The following is a 20,980-nucleotide window of genomic DNA, read 5'->3' as shown; positions in this document are numbered from 1 at the left end:
CATGTACATACACATACTGGACCATAGCATTATATTTGGAATTTTATTTTTGCCTTTCTGAAATATCTCTAAACTTTTCACAACTTTCAGTTCATGTTTCTTTGAATAAATGAAAGAAAAGTCTTCAGTGATCTTCTTTGATAACAATGTAATTGCCTGCTGTATTTCTATACAAAGAGATTACAGACTGTTCTGCTAACTAAAATTTCTCTAGTAAACTGAAAGACCTGTTATATTAAGTTACCTTTTTGTTCAAATAATAATAATAATAATAAATGAACTATACACAAAGAGACAGTTGATATCTTTAAATTCCATACGAAGATTATAAAAACGAAACATCATCATCATTTAACGTCTGCTTTCTATACTGGTATGGGTAGGATGATTTAATAGGGAACCAGCAAGCTGTAAGGTGGCATTGGACTTCAAAGTCATCTTTGGCATGTTTCTATGGCTGGATGCCCATCCTAAGATCAACCACTTTACAGAATGCACTGGGCATGTTTTTGTGCCACTGATACTAGTAAGGTGACCATGTAACTTGCAAGACAGAAAAAAGTGGAGAAGGAAAGAGAAGAAAAAGTTCCCACTACTAAGAATTATTTGAGAGGAGATGGTGGAAATGAGTGGCTGTATACCAGATGTTGATAGACGGAGTAGCACAAGTGTCTTGTTATAGAGAAGATATATTTGAAAGAAATAAGAAGAAAATGATGCAGTGTTAGAGCAAACTCTCAAGGAACAAAGAACATTCAAGAATTTGAATAGGTACTTGGTGTATGCTATTAAAATAAAGGCACATAATTCTTTATTCGTTTATTTCTTTCAGCCATTTGACTGTGGCCATGCTGGAGCACCGCCTTTAGTCAAACAAATCGACCCCAGGACTTATTCTATGGTTTTTTTTTTGTTGAGCCACTAAGTTACGGGGACATAAACACACCAACATTAGTTGTCAAGTAATGGTTGGGTGACAAACACAGACAAACACACACACACACACACACACACACAATGGGCTTCTTTCAGTTTCAGTCTACCAAATCCACTCACAAGGCTTTGGTCGCCCCGAGGCTATAGTAGAAGACACTTGCCCAAGGTGCCACACAATGGGACTGAACCTGGAACCATATGGTTGGGAAGCAAGCTTCTTGCCACACAGCCACGCCTGCATAAGTATTTTTTAAAAGATGGGAAAATATCAATATTTTAAAATAACTCTGTAAACAGGTAAATGCTAAAATTAAAGCACTAATTGTAGCAATGGAATAAATTATTGATTCCTAAAACAACTATACATAAAATTCCTTGTTTCCTTCATTTCAAAATAAAAAATAAATAAAAACAAAAGTTTGCCTCATAAATATGCTTTGTGCTAACTAACTTATTTTACCTAATATCATTTCACTCGCTACAGCTATAGTTTAATGACCTGAATTTCATTTTTCTGAAATTGCTGCATTCATTGATTACTAATTTTTGAAAATCATTGTTAATATACTATTTGCAGGAACATTACAAATCACCATTCTTTGGTTTATGAAATAATTCCTAATTTATTACTCTTTTACTTTATAATCTTTTGTACATTTTCTGCTATGTCCTTGCGTTAGTGTCATGTGACAGTATATTTTGTGCTTAACAAAAAGAACTCTAACCCTAATTTGTTTATAATTCGAGTGAACATGTTTAGTTATAATCAAGTTTAACAGAGTACATAGCAAATAATTATTTACACGCAAAACACTTTCTGCCACTTATCATGAGGAACCTACACAGCTAACAACCTAAACTTTAGCCACTGGACTACATACAAACGCCTCCTATCCACTCTCCTACCAGACAGATTAAATTTGGAATGCCTTGATTATAACTAAAGATGTTTACTCAACCGTGTTGGCCTTTACCTATATTTAACAAGAGCTGTGTTGTTTTTTTTTGTTTGTTTATGCACATGTGTGTGCATCAGTGTGCATGTGTATACACATATGTATGTATGTATGTGTATTCATATATATATATATATATATATATATATATATGTATATATGCATGTGTGTTTGTTTGTATATATATATATATATATATATATATATATATATATATATATATATATATATATATATATACACACACACACACACACATACATATATACACACGTGCACACACACACATATATGTACATATGCACACACATATATATATATATATATATATATATATATATATCGTCACCATCTTTTAACATCCATTTTCCATGCTAGCATGGGTTGTGTGTGGATGTGAGAGAGAGAGATAAAGGGGGAAAGAGAGCAAATATCTGTCTCCTTGTCTTGACATCATGTGATAATTATAAAATGATTGTCACTGTCATATATGCAGTGTCATGTGTTTCCAATGTTCTAAAAGAACTTGACAAGAACTTGAATAGAATGGTCATGGGGAAATATTACCTTGCTTGCAAATAGATGAAAAAAGGACAAATGGCCGTAGAAGATCTACCTCTCTAGACTCTGTAACCCATACAAACATGGAAAAGTAAATGTTAAAATGATGATGATGATGACGATAAAATAGCAGAGTGCAGTGGGGAAAAAATGCTTCATTGTACCTGTTATTGATCATAAGAAAGACATGCCAAAATCACTACTGGAGAAGTAGCAGGTACTCAGAAAACATTTGATGTCTATATATGGTCAAACAGACCAACTTAGAAGTGATTCTTCATAAATTGCCTTTATTATTTTAATTGGTTTTGATTTGTAATGTATTCTTATTAATCTTGATTCCTATTGTCTCTATTTGAATTGTAATTTCAGTGTGAAAGAAAAAAGACAGGATGGGAGAGTCATAGAGAGAATGCTTTTATTCTTAACATTGTTGAAAAAAATATCTGAAATCATAAACAACGGTAATATGGTCACAGTTGAAAAATTCCTTAAAAATGATGGGATAGTCACTGGAATGCTTTCATTCTTACCAATAATCATGCTTGAAAAATTTGATAAAAATAGAACTATTCCAATTCCATAAAAATAGACAGGATGCAATCAGTTGGAATGTTGTTCTTGCAAATGTTTAATATATTGATAAATAAACTTTGATTCTTCACTGGCATGACTATCGAATTTGCACATGTACAGAACAAACTGTCTTTATGATTGGATTTTGGCAATCACATTATAATGAATTTTTCATAACAATGGAATTTTTATGCCCTGTCAATTTAATTACATATTAGCATAACCAAAAATTTAACAAACAAATATAGCATAAAGATCATTTAGTAAAGTCTGCACAAGGTACATCAAATACAAAGTTACACTTTTACTTCAATTATTCTGTGATGAACACACAAGAAGTTAAAGTCTGAGTTGCATTTTAGTTTAAAAAATAAAATGAAGCTCAAATTTTAGATTAATCATTTTCCTCTGATCCTTATTACATTTGCTTGAAGAAACTACATAACTGAATGCATACTTTGCAACTTACAATAGACCTTGCAATAGAAAGATTGAATTTAAACTGTAGCAGGCTCATGTTTGAATCCAATAAAGGCATATTGAACTAGTCATCTATTATGACTAATGAAAACAAATGATCTCTTTTGATGGTAAATATTGATGGTGAAGACAGTGGAATCTAGCAATGTCATAATTTCTCTCACAATCATTAGATAAATCTGGAAATTACAGGTGCTACAAGGAGTTGTCATCATCATCATCATTATAATCATCATTGTTTAACATCCTTCTTCCATGCTGGGATGCGTTGGATGGTTTGACTGGAGCCGACCAGGTAGAAGACTACCCTAGACTACTGTATCTGTTTAAGTAGGGTTTTTACAGCTAGATGCCTGCCCTTCCTAACACCAACCACTCTGCAGAGTGGACAAATGCTTTTTACATGGCACAAGTACTGGTAGGGTCACCAAGTAACTTGCAAGACAAGAAATTTTGAGAAGGGCAGGGGAATTTGAGGAGGCAACTTGTGTCAGAGGATGAAAGGTTAGAGTGTGACAGAGACAGAGAGGAAGAAATAGGTGTCTTGCTATAATGGAGGGGGCACTGGAGGAGGTGATCCAGTGTCAAATGAGGAAAAATTAGAGCGTGGCAGAGAAGGAGAGAGGGAAAAACAGGTGTCTTTCTATGGAGGAGGTACATGGTTACCCAGAGAGAGAGAGAGAGAGAGAGAAAGAGAGTGAGAGGAAGAGAGAGAGAGAGAGTGAGAGAGATGTCCAAGAAAGGGGACAGATGTGCTGATGTAAAGGAGATACTTGGTTACCTAGTTAGAGAGAAAAGCAAGAGCAGGAGAGACAAAATGATCAAGAATGAGGGCAGAAACAGATGTGCTGCTGTAGAGGTACATGGCTACCCAGCCAGAGGGAAGAGCAAGGGAAAGAGGGAGAGAGAGAGTGAAAGCAGGAAACAGCAAAAGTGCAAAAGATAACAGGAGAGAGATGGTGAAGTGCCAGGGTATACTCACATGTAACAAGTATCAGAGCATAGATGTGATGGTAGAGTAAGAAAAAGAGAGATATGGAGGTCATAATATATGCAGTCAAGTATTTCCAAAAAGGCACAAGCAGAGAATGGGGATTGCAGTGAAAACCTGGGTATAAAAATGGGGTGATGGAAAGTAGCAATACAGTAAGGGCAAGGAAGGTGATTGGAAGACAATCATAGTTTATGAAGAGGAAATGTGAAGAAGAGAAAGATGTAGTTTAGAAGAGGAGATGTAGTTCGGTTTCTTGGGATAGGGCATGCGAAAAGTTATATGCAGGTATATATGTACAAAATGTTAAACACTTTATCCATGTCTGTAAACATATATATTCTTTTACCTGTTTCAGTCATTTGACAGTGGCCATGCTGGAGCACCACTTTTAGTATGGCAAATCAACCCCAGGACTTATTCTTTGTAAGCCTAGTACTTATTCTATCGGTCTCTTTTTGCCGAACTGCTAAGTTACGGGGACGTAAACACACCCCCATCAGTTGTCAAGCGATGGTGGGAGGACAAACACAGACATACAAATATATACACACACATACATACATATATATATATATATATATATATATATATATATATATATATATATATATATATATACATATATACAACAGGCTTCTTTCAGTTTCGGTCTACCAAATCCACTCACAAGGTTTTGGTCGGCCCGAGGCCATAGTAGAAGACACTTGCCCAAGATGCCACGCAGTGGGAATGAGCCTGGAACCATGTGGTCCGTTAGCAAGCTACTTACCACACAGCCACTCCTGCGCCTATATATATATATATTAATGTAATTATATACAGACTGTCTTAAAACAGCTAAAAGACCAACTACCAAAAGAAACTTTCAGTCATTCTGTGGCAAAAAACCTATATTATATAATTCCTTTCAACGTTTTCTGATTATTTTCATGGTAATCTCAATCCCTGGTGTGAAACTGATTGGTTAAGTGGCTGAGAAGTGAATATAATATGGCATTATTATTTTGATATTATTATTACTATTATTATTATTACTATGTGTGTGTTTGTGTGTGTTTAAATAAGTTTTAATCTAAGGTATATGTTCCTTCTCGAATGTTTATTACAATTTTCTTATAAATTGTATTTACTTATGCAAATTTATAAAATATTTTATTTCATTTTCTTTAGCCCAGAGATCACTCATGGATACAGTCAATGACATTTTTGCAATTTCATGGATGACCAAAACTGCTGCCATAGTAAAAGACTAGACCCTTTGATGAAACCTTGTGCTTTGACCAGCATTTTAAATTTTGTATTTGTATTTAAAATTAAGTGTATATAAAATATTCAATATTTGCTCTACTCATGTACTTTTTCATACCTTCTAGCTTTTAGAATTCAGAATGCATAAAAAAACAGCAAATTCTGTTACACATTAAATAGGCTTGCCTTCTAGTGTAGCATATATAAATTAGCATAAATTAATTTGTAAGCCAGATCAATGAATTTGGTGACTAACTGATAAAAGCATCAAATATCTCTTATACTGATAATATAACTCAGGTGGTTTAACAATCATGTTAAATCATCCAATGTTACACTGCTTTTCCCATTGTATCATCACTGAAACCTAGCAAACAACTTTTGGACAATCATACCTTTGATTCCCAACCCTTGCATTGTCACATATTTGCTTGATGTGATGCATTCTGCTTTCCACTGCCTTACTTCCATGTAAAAACATGTGGACTAAATAATTGTTAGTTTTAGCAAGCATCACAGTTTTTCATGCTTTTCTTATCTCCCACCTGTCATAACAATATATATGTATGACAAAGGTATCAAGCTGGCAGAATTGTTAGCATGCCAGAAGAATACTTAGCAGCATTTTGTCTGTCTTTGCATTCTGAATTCAAATACTGCAGAGGTCGATTTTGTCTTCATCCTTTCAAGGTTGATATAATAAATACCAGTCAAACACTGGGGCTGATGTAATTGACTAGTCCCCTTCCACAAATTTTCAGTCCATATGCCTATAAGAGAAAGAGAGCTTCCTCTACATGAACCCCCAAAAAAGGGACCAGCTATTCGAGTTGAATGCTGTATGATAGGTAAGGCTATGAAGGACATGAAAACCAGGAAAGTCCCTGGCCTGTTTGGAGTTATTGCTGAGATGCTTAAAATATCTGGTGGACTAGGATATGGTCTTGTCACCTATATAGTTAATCAGTTATCTAGGAAGGTGTCATCTCCAGTGACTAGTATTGCAGGATTATAGTCAGCTGCTACAAGAATAAGGAAAATAGAAGTGATTACAGAGGCAACAGGTTATGAAAGCCTTGTTCCAATTAATTGGGAACAGAAATCAGATTAGATGAGATGCAGCTTGGCTATGAGCTGGGGAGAAGCACTACTGATGTTATCTGTATAGTAAAATAATTGCAGAAGTATTTGGTTACGGTGGGTTCTGTGGAAGCTAGTAGTAGACAAGTGGCATGTAAAAACTGTACAGGCCATGTAAGAGGTTCTGTCAGAGAGGTAATCATGAGTAAAGTGATGAATTTAATGTATAGGTAGCCATTCAGCAGAGTTCAGTTCTTAGTTCCCTTCTAGTCATTGTTGTCCTTCAGGCCATGACAGAGGAATTCAAGACTGGCAACCCCTGGGAAATGCTGTAGGCTGATGATTTTGTTCTCACAACAGATTCTGTAACAGAACTAGAAAAGAAATTCCAGACATGGAAGCAAAACCTGAAGTCAAAGGGCCTTAAGGTTAACTTAGCAAAGACCATGGTTCTAGTAAGCAAGAAAACAAACAGGACCTACCCTTTTCATGTAAATAGCCTTACTTAACATGTAAGAAAGATGTAGCCAGGAATTCTATACAGTGTACCTAATGTAAGCTGTGGACACACAAGAGGTGCATTGGAAGAATAGGAAGGTTAATAGAGAAAGTAGCCAGAGCCACCCTGTCCTCAACACTACTAATGCCAAGGTATTTTGTCTTGCAAGTTGCTTGGTGACCCTGTCAGTGCTGGTGTCATGTAAAAATTACCCAATACAGTCAGTAAAGTAGTTGGCATTAGGAAGGACATCCAGCTGTAGAAACCATGGCAAAACAGACAATAGTGCCTGGTGTGGTTTCTGGCCTTTCCAGCTCCTGTCAAACTGTCCAACTCATGCCAACATGGAAAACAGATGCTAAATGATAATGATGATGTTGTTGAACCTTTCTTAACAAAATGATATTTTTTTATAAACTTTGTAGATTATATAATAATGTATTATAATCAATTATGATATATTTATCCACTCCCATGTACAACTTTATTTAGATCAGAAATAAATTGACTGCTGACTGAGATCCACCGTTTCATTCTATTGATACAAGAAATTAAAAGAAAACAGAAAAGAAAATGGAAGATAAAAGTATAGTAGCAAGAAGAATTGTTCAACTTACTTTTTCTGGTTTGCACAGTATGTGGTTCAGAATATTTTTGACCTGTAAAAAGAAAAAAAAAAGATAAACTGGTTTAGAAATCGAAATATCTTCTTCAAGAATGATGGAAATAATTTTACTATTAAATGAGTTATTAGAACATACTGATTTATATTTCCTCAGACATGCTCACATCAACATATATGATATATTTGAATTAGAAATACGAAATTGAAAATTTAAAGAAAATTATAAACACATAACATAAAAACAAATAAAGAACCTGCTAGCTCTCATGAGACTTCGTTTAACAACAAAAGATGCATTTTCAAGTAATATTTCATTCTGAAGCTTTGTCAACTTAGCACAGCTTCTCCTTCTCACTGCTATTTACTACAGCAAGAAATTGAAAATGTGAGAAGCATGTGAATTGAACTGGCTCAAGTGGGAATCAAACTTGTATTTTCACACTCAGTTTGCCAAAAGTACATTGCCACGGTCACATAAGCACTCTCCAGCTAAGTTTCTATGGGTATTTATTGTTTATACTTAGTAGCATTAAATAAGTAGCTAGTTTTCTTTTTGTTAGAATTTTCATATAAGTATTCTTTCCCCAAGTAAAATCATTTGTATGTAGGAAAAAGAAAGAAGAAAAGAAAAAAGAAATGACTTTCTTTTATGTTTATTTCCTGGTTATCAACATATATTCTCATTTAATATATACAAATATATTCTCTGAATAATCCTAGTTCATTAATAAATAATTGTTGTAGTTTTCAAATATTTATCAATCATTTGTTTAGATTTAGTTTTTTCATACATGTTCTGGACTTTTTCAATGAGCTAGTAACCTTTGCCTTGTTTGTTTTCTCACAGTATAGTGGAACTTATTCTAGACTTTTTCTAGGCCAACTATTGTTAAATAGAAATGTTTCCTCTTTGTGAATTATTTATCTTATAGTTACTCCACACACAAAATATATTCTGTGATTTCATATACAGGGATGAACCAAGGCTATTCAACAAATTTATCTTGCTCAGCTTTGCCATGATTCATTTCATGTGATTGATAATGTGTCATAAAAAAAAACTTGATCCCTGATATCTCTCTTAATTTCTGTCCTTTGTTTACTTGTGAAAGTCTTTATAAAGAAATCTATCAGATTATATACAATAATTCTACTTGTTTTGTCTTCTTCTTACACCACCTCACAAACTTCACTCAGTCAAGCTCACCTTACTAATCTGTTAGAAAACTCATTCCTCATTGGAGACAAATTGTGCATTTAACCATTAAAGTGTTTCTATGAATCTGAGTTAAGTCAATCTGGTCCCAATCTTCACTGAATAATAGACAACCAGTTTGGGAAGCAAACTTTTTGGGTTTAGGCACAATTATCACTGTGTGGATGAGAAATGTGCTTCATAATTATTTAGCTTGGATTTGATCTTACTGCATGAGATATTAGATAAAATTTCTTCTACTTTACTTAATTTGAAAGATGCTTAGTGAGAGAAATTTAGTAACAAACTATTTGGAAGCCTAATTTAATCCCACTACCACCTTGCCCCTAGTAGCCTTTAACTAACTACCTTCTGTTGAAACTCTTAAGGACAAGTTTCTGATCTGACAAAGGTTGGGAGCACAGCTCTTTCTCCTAGGACTAAGTCATAGAAGCTACAGAAGTACATCGGTTCTTCATTGACCTTAGATTCTTTAAACATAAGTTTTTTGATGATTCCTGGCATCATAATATTAGGATAATTATATTTCTGACATTATATTTGAGCTAAGTCTAGTAAACCTGTTCTTTCTACTCATCTGATAATTCTTTGTGCTCATGCCAAGATAAAGGTGTCTGTCATATTCTCTAATACTATATCTTCGTATCAGAATTCTTGCTTACTAAAAATAAATTGCAATAATTTTTCTGTTTGTAGAAGTGCATAGTTATTATGATATCAAAACAGATGGAATTTTCAATCTATTGAACAGATAATATGTTGTCTCTAGTCACTTGAAAGAGTGTATAAGTATCTACTTAGAAGAGTAGGATGTAGGCTTTCTATTTAAACAACTGTTTTACAGAAACTAATCACAGTATAGAAAGAAATCTGCTTTCACCAACTAATATAGTTTTCATGAGTTAAAATTCACATCTACAAAATTCCTATTCATTACTGATGAAGCACACCAGGACACAAATCCCACGTTAAAACATTAAAATAAGCATTCTCACAATAAATAATTTTCTTGGCATACAGAAATAAATATCAACTAGATTTAGCATAAAAACATTTTGGCACAATAAAATGCTGATAAATTGGAGGATATATTCTAAGAGATTCAATATCTATTGAAAACTGAGTCATTTGTTTTTAATAGATTTTATTAGAATTCTTAAAGTCTAAAATCATTCATATTGAATTTGAGACATATATATGTATTCTATTTCTTTACCACCTTTACAGCTATGACTGTAAAAGATATACAAAAAGCTTTTTCATTTCATTCAATATTTTCTCCATTTCAAATTAAATTACATATTGATTTTATGTTCATATTCAGGCCTTGACATTGATTCAATATTTAAATGAAAGATGAAGCTTATATCTTAATATATTTCTTAAATGAATTAAGAAAGTTGTACAGTACAGGTTTTGCAATATATATCACTTGCTTTTCATAATAAATTGTTTACATTGCCTATAGCTGATATTTTGGCTTTAAATGTCCTATTCAAAGATTGAAAAACAACCAAATTCTTATAGCAAGACTTATAATTTCTCTCTAATTTCTCAGAATTTCACTCTTATCACTAAATTTCATCATTGAAGCACCAAGCCTTCTTTGCGAAATAAAGTCTCTAAATAGGTTTCCATTTGAAAATTCTACCAGAAGCATACTACTTCCTTTTCCGGTTTAAATAAATTGATAATTTCATTTAAATCTCAAAATATACTGAAGTAATATAGTAGAAGTAATTTTGTTTTCCCACCACTCTCTCTGCACCTCTCTGCACCTCTCTGCTCCTTATCAGCCTGAACAAAAACATGTAGTTTAAATGAATTTGTGATTGAAAATTTTTATAAAAATGTATGGAATATATATCTGCAGTACTGTTAATGCAAATTAAATGAATTAAAAAGGCCACACAACATATCTAACTAGTAGTTATAGTATATATAATATGTTCCATACATTTTATTTCAACTACACACATTTGTTCAATTAAGGAAAGAGAATAAAAAAACAAAATTACTGTCACAGTATAACATCAGGTTCATCCAAGATTCTGGCTGGGTTATTGATCCACACAGGAAAAAGTTGTTTATTACCAATAGAATTTACAAATGGAAAACTAGTTAGAAATTCTATCTCATGAATGTTTACCAGACTTTCATAAGACAATGGTGATACAGTAGATTTAGTGTAATAGTGACAATCAAAGAATAACTGACCAAAGAATATCTGAAATCATGTAATAGTTTGTTGTCGTTTTTGAGTTTTGTATACAGCATTCTATGCTGGAATATCAACTCTAGGTTATGTAAATAATTTGTTATGGAAAGTGAGTGATATTAAAACTATAAGGTGTGAATTTCTTAATTCAGTTAACTTGTGTGAACTTACTCTACTATAATTCATACATTTTATTTGAACTAAATTAATTTCTTAAAAGACTAAGTTTCAATTCAAAGGATATAAAGATTTTTAGTAGAAAACTATTTTGATATGTATATACATACTATACATACCTATTTTTCCTTATTGTAGTTAAAATTAAGAATTCCAAATGAAAGTTATATGGCAATAAAATGGCAGTTATATAGCAATAAAATAAATCTGACGTAAAACCTAACCCTGTATACAAATATTTACATTCTACGTGAGATTAATGTTGAAAAGATGAACAATGATTACATTGAAGTGTGTCATACACTTTCATGAAGTGTTGGTGAGAAACAGAATATTCTGAGTTTATTCTGTATGAGTTTCTTAATTTTCTCTCCCCACCTACAATATTTTCAGCTTGGGTAGATATTGAAATCTTTCAACCATGTAAAGCAATAAGCAATAAATGAAACCTCTATTATGGAAATTTAGCTTGTCAAGCAACATGAAAAACATCATTTGTATATAATATCTAAATAAAAAAATTAAAAACTGTAAATATATATCACTGATTACATTTACAAGAAAATGCAATCATTGTCACAAAATAAAAGCCAAATTTTGAAATATATACACTAGAAAAGGTTTTAAAGGAAACATTGTTTCAGGGTGATTGCTCATGGAATTATGCTGTTCACCAATACTTCTTGACATTCTGTTTCACTTCACAAGACAGACCAATGAAATGTCATATTGCATAATTATCAAAAATGTCAGGAAGAACAAGGTCCTCTTTCATATTCTAGTTATGATAAAAAACTTATAAATATCAACAATTTATGCTTACACAAAATAAATTTAAGACTTTATAAAATATAATAAAAACATTTAAATAAAAGAAATTAATTTACTTGCTAAAGATATTTGAGAACTTTAAAATAAATTTTTAGTAAAATATCATAAACTGAAAATAGGATAGGATATGTTCCATATATTTTATTTCAACTACATTGCCTATAGCTGATATTTTGGCATTAAATGTCCTATTCAAAGATTGAAAAACAACCAAAATCTTATAGCAATGTTAAGGAAAATCATAAAAATATTCAGACTACTGGCCACTGATTAGTTGATGACAATTAAATTAGAGACAGTTCATAGAAATTGAAAAATCTCTGGTTTCTTTCATTTTCGTAATAATATTAAATTCATCAATTAAGCAAAGTGAAGTGCAACAAGATTGCATTGCAGTCAAGCAAGTATGATGGGTAAATTATTGCCATTTTGCATTTTTAATTTTGTGCATGCACATTGTTTTTGACTATGGGTCAGCACCTAGAAAGTTCTCCTCCAAGGCACAAGTCCAGGCAAGATTGCTTAAGGAACCCAGCAGTCACCCATGCATACCAGTTTCCCCTCTCCATACCACTGATGTTATCCGAGGGAAAGGCAACAGCTGATACAACTTGGCACGATTTCTACAGCTAGTGAACTGGAGCAATGTGAAATAAAATATCCTACTCAAGAACACAACACTCAGCCCAGTCTGGGAATTGAACTCACTACCTCATGATTGCGAGCCTGACACTCAAATCACTGAGTCATGCACCTTCACAACTAGGTAATGAATAATTAATTAATTAATTAATTAAGAATAACTAAGTATTCTGCAAATCCAAAGATTTTATAATGACTAATTGTCATACAATTATTGTCCAAATAATAATAAATGAATAAGGATGGGAAAAAAAGTCATTTTCAATTCATTCATTTTAAATATGCATACATATGCATGTTTGTATGTATGTATATAAATAATATATCTAAAATACTTTAAAGCTCAACGAAGTCATGAAATGCTGTGGTATAGTATTGATTTTAAAATACATTGAAAGTATAATTTAGTGGTTAATATGGTGATAAAAATAAAGAACAACTCAAATTAGTCATCAATAAAATAATTGTTTTCCTTAACATAAAGCAAATTTTGTATGAATGTTTAATTACTGGAATCAATCTCCAGCACATACTAATGTTTCTTATATTATTGAGTCTGGAGACATGAAATGCAAAATCAGCCACCATACAAACAGAATTCAGAGCAATCCCCAGTTAGGTTTATAAAGCAATTTGGTCAGTCCTCTTTGCAATACATTGGTTAGTTTGGTTGATTGCATTGTATTAGTTGAGACTAATGCCATCATCACACATCAACATTTACCAACTGTCAACATTGCTAACTAAAAAAATTTAATGCTGCTGTCAAAAACATTTACTTAAGAAAAGAAGAAGAAACTTGAGTATATTACGTTGAAGTATATGTAAATATTAATCGAACAGATGACTTATTTCTACTGTACTAATATCCAACAGTTAGGAATGAGCAAGACAAGAAATTCATATCTCTTTTACTCTTTTACTTGTTTCAGTCATTTGACTGTGGCCATGCTGGAGCACCACCGTTAGTCAAGCAAATCGACCCCAGGACTTATTCTTTGGATGCCTAGTACTTGTTCTATCGGTCTCTTTTGCCGGACTGCTAAGTTACGGGGACATAAACACACTAGCATCGGTTGTCAGGCGATGTTGGGGGAACAAACACAGACACACAAACATATACACACACACACACACATATACATATACATACATATATATATATATGATGGGCTTATTTCAGTTTCCATCTACCAAATCCACTCACAAGGCTTTGGTTGGCCTGAGGCTATAGTAGAAGACACTTGCCCAAGGTGCCACACAGTGGGACTGAACACGAAACCATGTGGTTGGTAAGCAAGCTACTTACCACACAGCCACTGCTGCGCCTATATTAGCTTTCAGTTGGTTTTTTTTTTCTTCATAACTTAGTTCTTATTTTATAAAAGATAAATATTTTTGGTCAAAATTTAAATCTAAATAACATATCATAATCAATAGAACTCTAACTTCAAGAAGTGCATGCAGTATTTTGAGTGTTTTTTTTTTGTGAGTTTACATTATTGATTGGATGTTGAGTGGGGTTAACTGTTGTATGTCAGAATTACTAATAACTCACATATGTCCAGCTATGAACACCTGAATCAAATTTTACTTGTATCATCTAGATTGATATCCACTTCTGAGATGAAAGGTAATACATTCCAGTGTACCTTTCAAAATGCTCTTCCAATATTCTGCTAGATGTCATGAATATCAGATGGTTTGTATTTGATTTTATTTAATTATTTTTTTATTTATTTATTTTCATTTGTTCATTTCATATGAAGTTCACTGATGCTACTCAACACTAAATGCAAAATTAAAATCTCAGATTTCAAAATATTTCTTGAACAGGATTCCTGAAAGCATTTTAATTCAAGGAAATTCAAACCAATATGATCATGATATTCAAAGAGTAAAGCTATTTTATATTTTCCATTTACTGTATATAATTTAGAAGTGTTCCAGCTTCATAGATGGTTGAAGATAATTGCTGTCATGAAACAATTTTGTGGAATTTGAGAACCCTGTATCTACTCAATTTGACCAACATTACTATAATTCACTTTCATCATTTCTAATTTTGTCATGGTGGTATGAAATCAGCACAGCTAGTACTACTATACACTAGTTTACAGGCAATAGTTGAAGTAATAAAACAAAATTTCACTTAAAAAGAGCATCATCTTTACTGTTATATACCATCATATGAGGCTTTTAATGATACACAGTAATTTGTGAGATCTAATAGATTTTGTTGGTGATATTGCTCCCTGAAGAGACTTTACATTGTAACTGTAGATAAATTTCAATTCATTATTAGTGAGATAATATTTCACATTAATAGCTTTGCCTAATTTTCTATTCCTTTGTATATTTCTGTAGTTCACTGGCCAATGCTCACTTTCCAGTTTCTCAATATTAAACTGATCATATACAAATCTCCTTGTTGATAAGTTGCCAGTCTATTTCAAGTAACTTTTCCAAACCAGCAAATCACCAACTTTTCAATGCAGCTGCATTTTACAGCAGTGGATTATACTACCATTATGGTTTAAGAGAACTTTTCTATTGAGGGTTAAGTGTCCTTAGAATCAATGCTGTGTAAATAGCAGGATATGAACCACCAGTTTCTTGAAGTCATTCTCCAGATTTCGTCAAACTGTGCATCTGCTCTTCTCTTTGATAATTAATAACAGCTAATTATATTTCCTTATTTTTCCTGGATATCAATACTTTGATGATTTGTCAGAATAATTCTGCATTTCAATTCTAAAGCCTGTAATCTTTCAGAAAAGCTGTTCCAAACGTTTATTAATTTGTTACTTATGCAGACAATAGCATTGAGTGAGATTTACAAATGTAAAAAGAGATAATCATAATTATCTCTTTATACTACAAAAGAAGCAAAGGATGATAATTGGACAATAAGCGATAATTGTTAGTGAAAGTAGGTTTCATAATGAAATAGATATGTTATCTGAATATTGTCTAGGATTCAAGTGAACATAATGTATCATTCTCTCCTCTTTTAAAATTATATATCCTTTTGATCAAATGCATCCTTAGACCTTATTTAGAAATAGAATTGAGAAAAATTCATATATTATCCTTACAAATATACATTTCTGTTTTATGCAGCTAATCTTTCTATATTTCAGTAAGCAGAGATGAATATTGATTTCTTAATATAAAGCTAGAGATCTGATATTCATAAACACAAGGAATGATATTGTGTGACATCTATACCTTTCCCACAGGTATTAGGAATACAGGAGATGTAAAATTGAACTTGAGTTGGGGATTCAGCTTCCAGAGAATTTAACTTTTATAGCACTGATACTATTAAATAGACAAGAGTATAAATTAAGTGTTGAATGAATAATATTGCACAGCAAAGTTTTCAAAATAATGCTTACTTTGTCTTTCTTGGAGAACTAGAGAACCAGTGTTAATATAATGATGATGAACCAGTACTAGTGCTAATAGTTCAATTCTCACTGTCTCTAAGTGCCACAAGTGATATACTTCATTACTGTAAATAATACACTTTGTAGTCTTATGCAGCACTAAGTCTGTAAAACTAAATTGTCTTGTTCACTTGAAACAAGTTCACTTCTACAGTTCTTATTGTGGGGAAATTAGATATCACAACAGACCAGCGTTCTGAGAAAATATCTATCTTGCTGCCTCTATTATTATGTAAGCCATATAAGGCAGTGAACTGGCAGAATTGTTACCATGTTAGACAAAATGCTTAGTGGTCTTTCTTCCGGCTTTATGTTCTGAGTTTAAATGCCACCAGGCATTGGGGTTGACAAACTAAGTACTAGCTGAGTGCTGCGGTCGATGTAATTGACTTACTCCCACCCTGGAATTTGATAGCCTTGTGCCAAAATTTCAAACCAATATTATGTAAACCATAACTGTCCTGTTCACATAAATGCATGCATATATACCTACCTACTTAACATACATACAAACGAACATACATACATACAAACATACATGCATACATACATACATAATTACATTGCTCTCTAGCTATCTACCTATATACATATATATGCATAGATATAGGCACACATATAAATGGCACTCCTTTGGTTATGATGACGAGGGTTCCATTTGATCCAATCAACAGAACATGCATACACATATACCTGAATACCTACTTTCTACCTACATACCTACATTCATAAAAACATACACCTTTTTACTGATGACCTTAAACTGTACTTGAGTAATAGCCATGATACCTAAAGGTAGTTAAAAGTTGCAACTTTGTGATTATGTGCTTCTTTGTAGTTATTTTACATGTTGTACATATAATTATATATACACATAATATAGGTACAGGTATGGCTATGTCTATAAGGAGTCTAATTTCTTACCATAGGATCTTGTATTCTCACTACATGGTATGTTGGGTAAGTGTTTCCTACTGTAAACTCAGGCTAACATAATGCCTTGTGACTAAAATTTGTAGGCAGAAATTGTATAGAATATTTGCACCTTAACCACTTTTTGAAGTTGCATTTTGCAGTTATTTAATTATCTCTGTATTTGTTACCAGCTGCTTGGGCATGTTGCTTATTCATAATCTCTGTATTGGTTTACTGCTGCAAGTTAATTAAGGAGGGATTATAGCTCCCACCAAATAGATATTATGAGAGTTTTATTATGTTCATTAAAAAAAATTATAATTAAAGTGCTTCCAGTTTTATGTGGGTTTTTTTTTTCAAACCTTCTATTATTGGCTTATTATCAAAGTATTTTCATTTAACTTCTATCTTTTTCTTGTTTCAGCCATTGGACTGAGGCTGTGCTTGGACACTACCTTGAAGGGTTATAGTCAAACAAATTGCATCCCCAATACGTATTTTTAAGTCCGGTGCATATTCTACCAGTCTCTTTTGGTGAACTGTAAAGGTATAGGGACATATACAAACACTTGTTGTCAAATGGTGGAAGGGACAAACACACACATAAAGACACACATATGTATGATGGGCTTCCATACAGTTTTCATGTACCAAATCCACACATAAATCATTGCTTGACTCAGGCTTTAGTAGTGAACACAAGCTCAAGCTGCTGCACAGTAGGACTGAACCCAAGATTTCATAGCTGCAAAGCAAACCTCTTAACCACACAGCTTTGTCTATACCTATTATGAAACTATTTTCATTTATGTCATAATGTTTCAAAGATTGCAAAAGTCTTTATCGAGAAAATATTTATATCGAGTAATTTGTATCTATAATAAGGTTACTATTACTTCCATTGAATTTCTGATTATTATTATTATTATTATTGTTATTATTATTTTTTTTTGCTTTTCATTCTTTTCAATATGCAACATAAGAATCAGATAATTATGTTACACTCATATTATACCTAATGCAGATCTGATAAAGCTGAACCAGGTGATTTCTGCTATAGAATGAATATTCAAATACTATATGTATGTGCATGTGTGTGCACGTATGTGCGTGTGTGTGTGTGTGTGTGTGTGTGTCTGTCTGTCTGTCTGTCTGTCTGTCTCTCCCTCTCTCTTTATCTATATGCACTTAGATCAATAAGTGAATGTTGTCTAAGAAAAATACTTTTTGAAATATGCTGAGTAATGTCTCCTACTTAGCCATTTGGTAAATGGAATGTAATAAAAGAAGCACTAGGTAAATACAGGGTCAATGACATTGCTGAAAACCCTTGAAAATACTGCCTCACTATTGTAGCAGCTCAATGACAGAAGCCAAAATGTGTCAACTACCTATATTTATATGTTTAACCCAAAGTAAAAATATTCTGCCTACTTCAACTTATACATCTGAATTTTAACCACTGTCTTCAGTATTAACTTGCATCTTGTCCCTTTCTTCAAGTTCAGGTTACACATTAGTTTTCCAGATTTTGCCGACCATGTTTTCTTGCATAATTTATTGAAAGTCTAAAATCAATAAAAATTTCAAAACTGTTATAAATGTAACTATTCTTTCATAAATATCTGTTTTCATTTCATTTTACTGAGTAATGTCTACAATGAAGGTTGACACTTTCATTCATTTCTTTTTTTTTTCAAATTAATTCCAGTCACAAATTGTCTCAATTCCCACATCTCCACATATATTCTTATCTTAATTATATTCATAGACAGGAACTTGATGCTTCCTTTCATATCAAAATTGTCTGATATTTCAATTCATCTTAAGACCACTCTCTACTTGTTTCTTCCTCTCTCATTTGGTCATCTCTCAAATTCTATCCTATTAACTTCTTATCATTGGTTCATTTTTCCTAAAATCCACCTGTAATAGTTCTCAAATATATATATATATATATATATATATAGTATAGAAGAAAATTAAAGAACTCAAAAGATTATATATGTATTGCTTGGTAAAAATATCATTTTCATATGGCAGCATACAAATTAGTTTATTGGGATTGGCTTTTAATTGGATATTTGAACTATTATTAATTGGATTTCAGATGTTTTGATAAATATAACAAAATATAGAATTCAAATTTCAAAAATTATTCCATTTCGCATAAAAATGTAATATGTATGTATATATATATATATATATATATATATATATATATATATATATATGTATATTCACACACACTTATATACAAACATATAAGTACTTATATGTATATATACAACATATATAAGTCCTTGTGTATGTATATTTATATATATATATATATATAGAGAGAGAGAGAGAGAGCGGGGAGGAAGAGAGTGACGTGTATGTACATATATATATATATATATATATATATATATGAACCCAATTAATTTAATTAGTCGTAGTAATGGAAATTATACAAAAAAGATTGAAAATCTTTTAAAATATTCAAGTAAATTATTCATTCTTCTTAGATGGTATTAATCAAAGAGGTCAGACCTTACATTTCTTGGTTATAGGCAAAAACTTTTAATGAATCTTCTATATTTTTCCAAAATCCAATTTGTTCTGACCTTTACCTGGTCTTGTTGGTAATCATCACTTTATTTTATTGGTGTGAACTAAGTGTACACCTCCCTCTCATTTTCTATTAGATATCTTTATTCTTTATATTTCTTATCTGAAATACAGAGTGATAATTCAGATATATACATCAGCTTGCCTTTGCTTCCAACTCTAACCTGACATTCTGTTAGCAATGGATTCAAAAGAATCAACATTGAATATCCGGTTTTTTTTTGCAGGTAACTGCATATTATTCAATAATGATTTTCTTTTTATTGGTGGTGGTGGTGGTAGGTCTTGGTCTGAAAATCTATGACTTCTTTCCAGTGTTGTGAATCTTTTACCATATCCTTGAGTTTACCATGTCATGGTGAATATAATTTAGTCAATGGAAACTGCATGAAAGCCCATTAGAGGAACCAGGTTGGTACTCATTGGAGGAGGTTATGAAGTTTTCTTCAGATAAAAGACCTGGCTTTAATATTTCACAACAGAATAAACTCTGCTAGAGGGACCTATGGTCCAGGTGTTAAACACAATGTGAAATAAAATCTAACAGTGAATGACAGGAATGGTACCATCAATGAGCTCTTGAACAGTTTTGTCCACTGGATTTCACTCATAAGGATATTGAAGACCTGAAGCTGTAATAGAAAACATTTACTTGAAATTCCACACCGTAAGACTGAACTCAGAACCATATAATGACGATGTTAATTTCTAAACCTACACATTTTTAGAATGTGTAGGTTTATATCCAGTTAGTGAAGAATTAATGATCCAGTTAGTGAAGAATGCTGTTATATTGTTCTCTCACAGTAAAAATTTGCATTATTTTGGGAATCATCATCATCATCGTCATTTAACATCCCTTATTCCATACTGATATGAGATGGTTCAATATGAATTAATGAGCCAGAGGGCTGTGCCAAGCTCCAGTGTCTGCTGACATGGTTACTACAGCTGGATGCCC

The 20,980-nt window shown here is 32.3% G+C and overlaps 1 protein-coding gene and 1 long non-coding RNA gene across 49 annotated transcripts in view; one reads left to right on the top strand and one right to left on the bottom strand.

Annotated features, from left to right (window-relative positions):
* The window catches only part of LOC128248135 (uncharacterized), a 29,671-nt gene extending 23,821 nt beyond the window's left edge, over positions 1-5,850 (top strand). Inside the window, exon 2 of the long non-coding RNA XR_008264411.2 lies at positions 5,674-5,850. This is a non-coding gene — a long non-coding RNA (uncharacterized LOC128248135). The remainder of the gene's footprint in view (positions 1-5,673) is intronic.
* Positions 1-20,980, bottom strand: part of LOC106868360 (agrin) — a 762,720-nt gene that overhangs the window by 584,318 nt on the left and 157,422 nt on the right. For all 48 annotated transcript variants that reach the window (XM_089354065.1, XM_089354050.1, XM_089354052.1 and 45 more), the window contains exon 2: positions 7,948-7,989. In XM_089354065.1, coding sequence (XP_089210191.1) covers positions 7,948-7,989 — 42 coding nt within the window. The remainder of the gene's footprint in view (positions 1-7,947; positions 7,990-20,980) is intronic.

This window comes from Octopus bimaculoides, chromosome 6 (assembly GCF_046866305.1).
Source record: "Octopus bimaculoides isolate indiv1 chromosome 6, ASM4686630v1, whole genome shotgun sequence".
Lineage (NCBI taxonomy): Eukaryota > Metazoa > Mollusca > Cephalopoda > Octopoda > Octopodidae > Octopus > Octopus bimaculoides.
The sequence above is the reverse complement of the archived record's forward strand: the minus strand, read 5'-3'. Positions and strand labels throughout refer to the sequence as shown.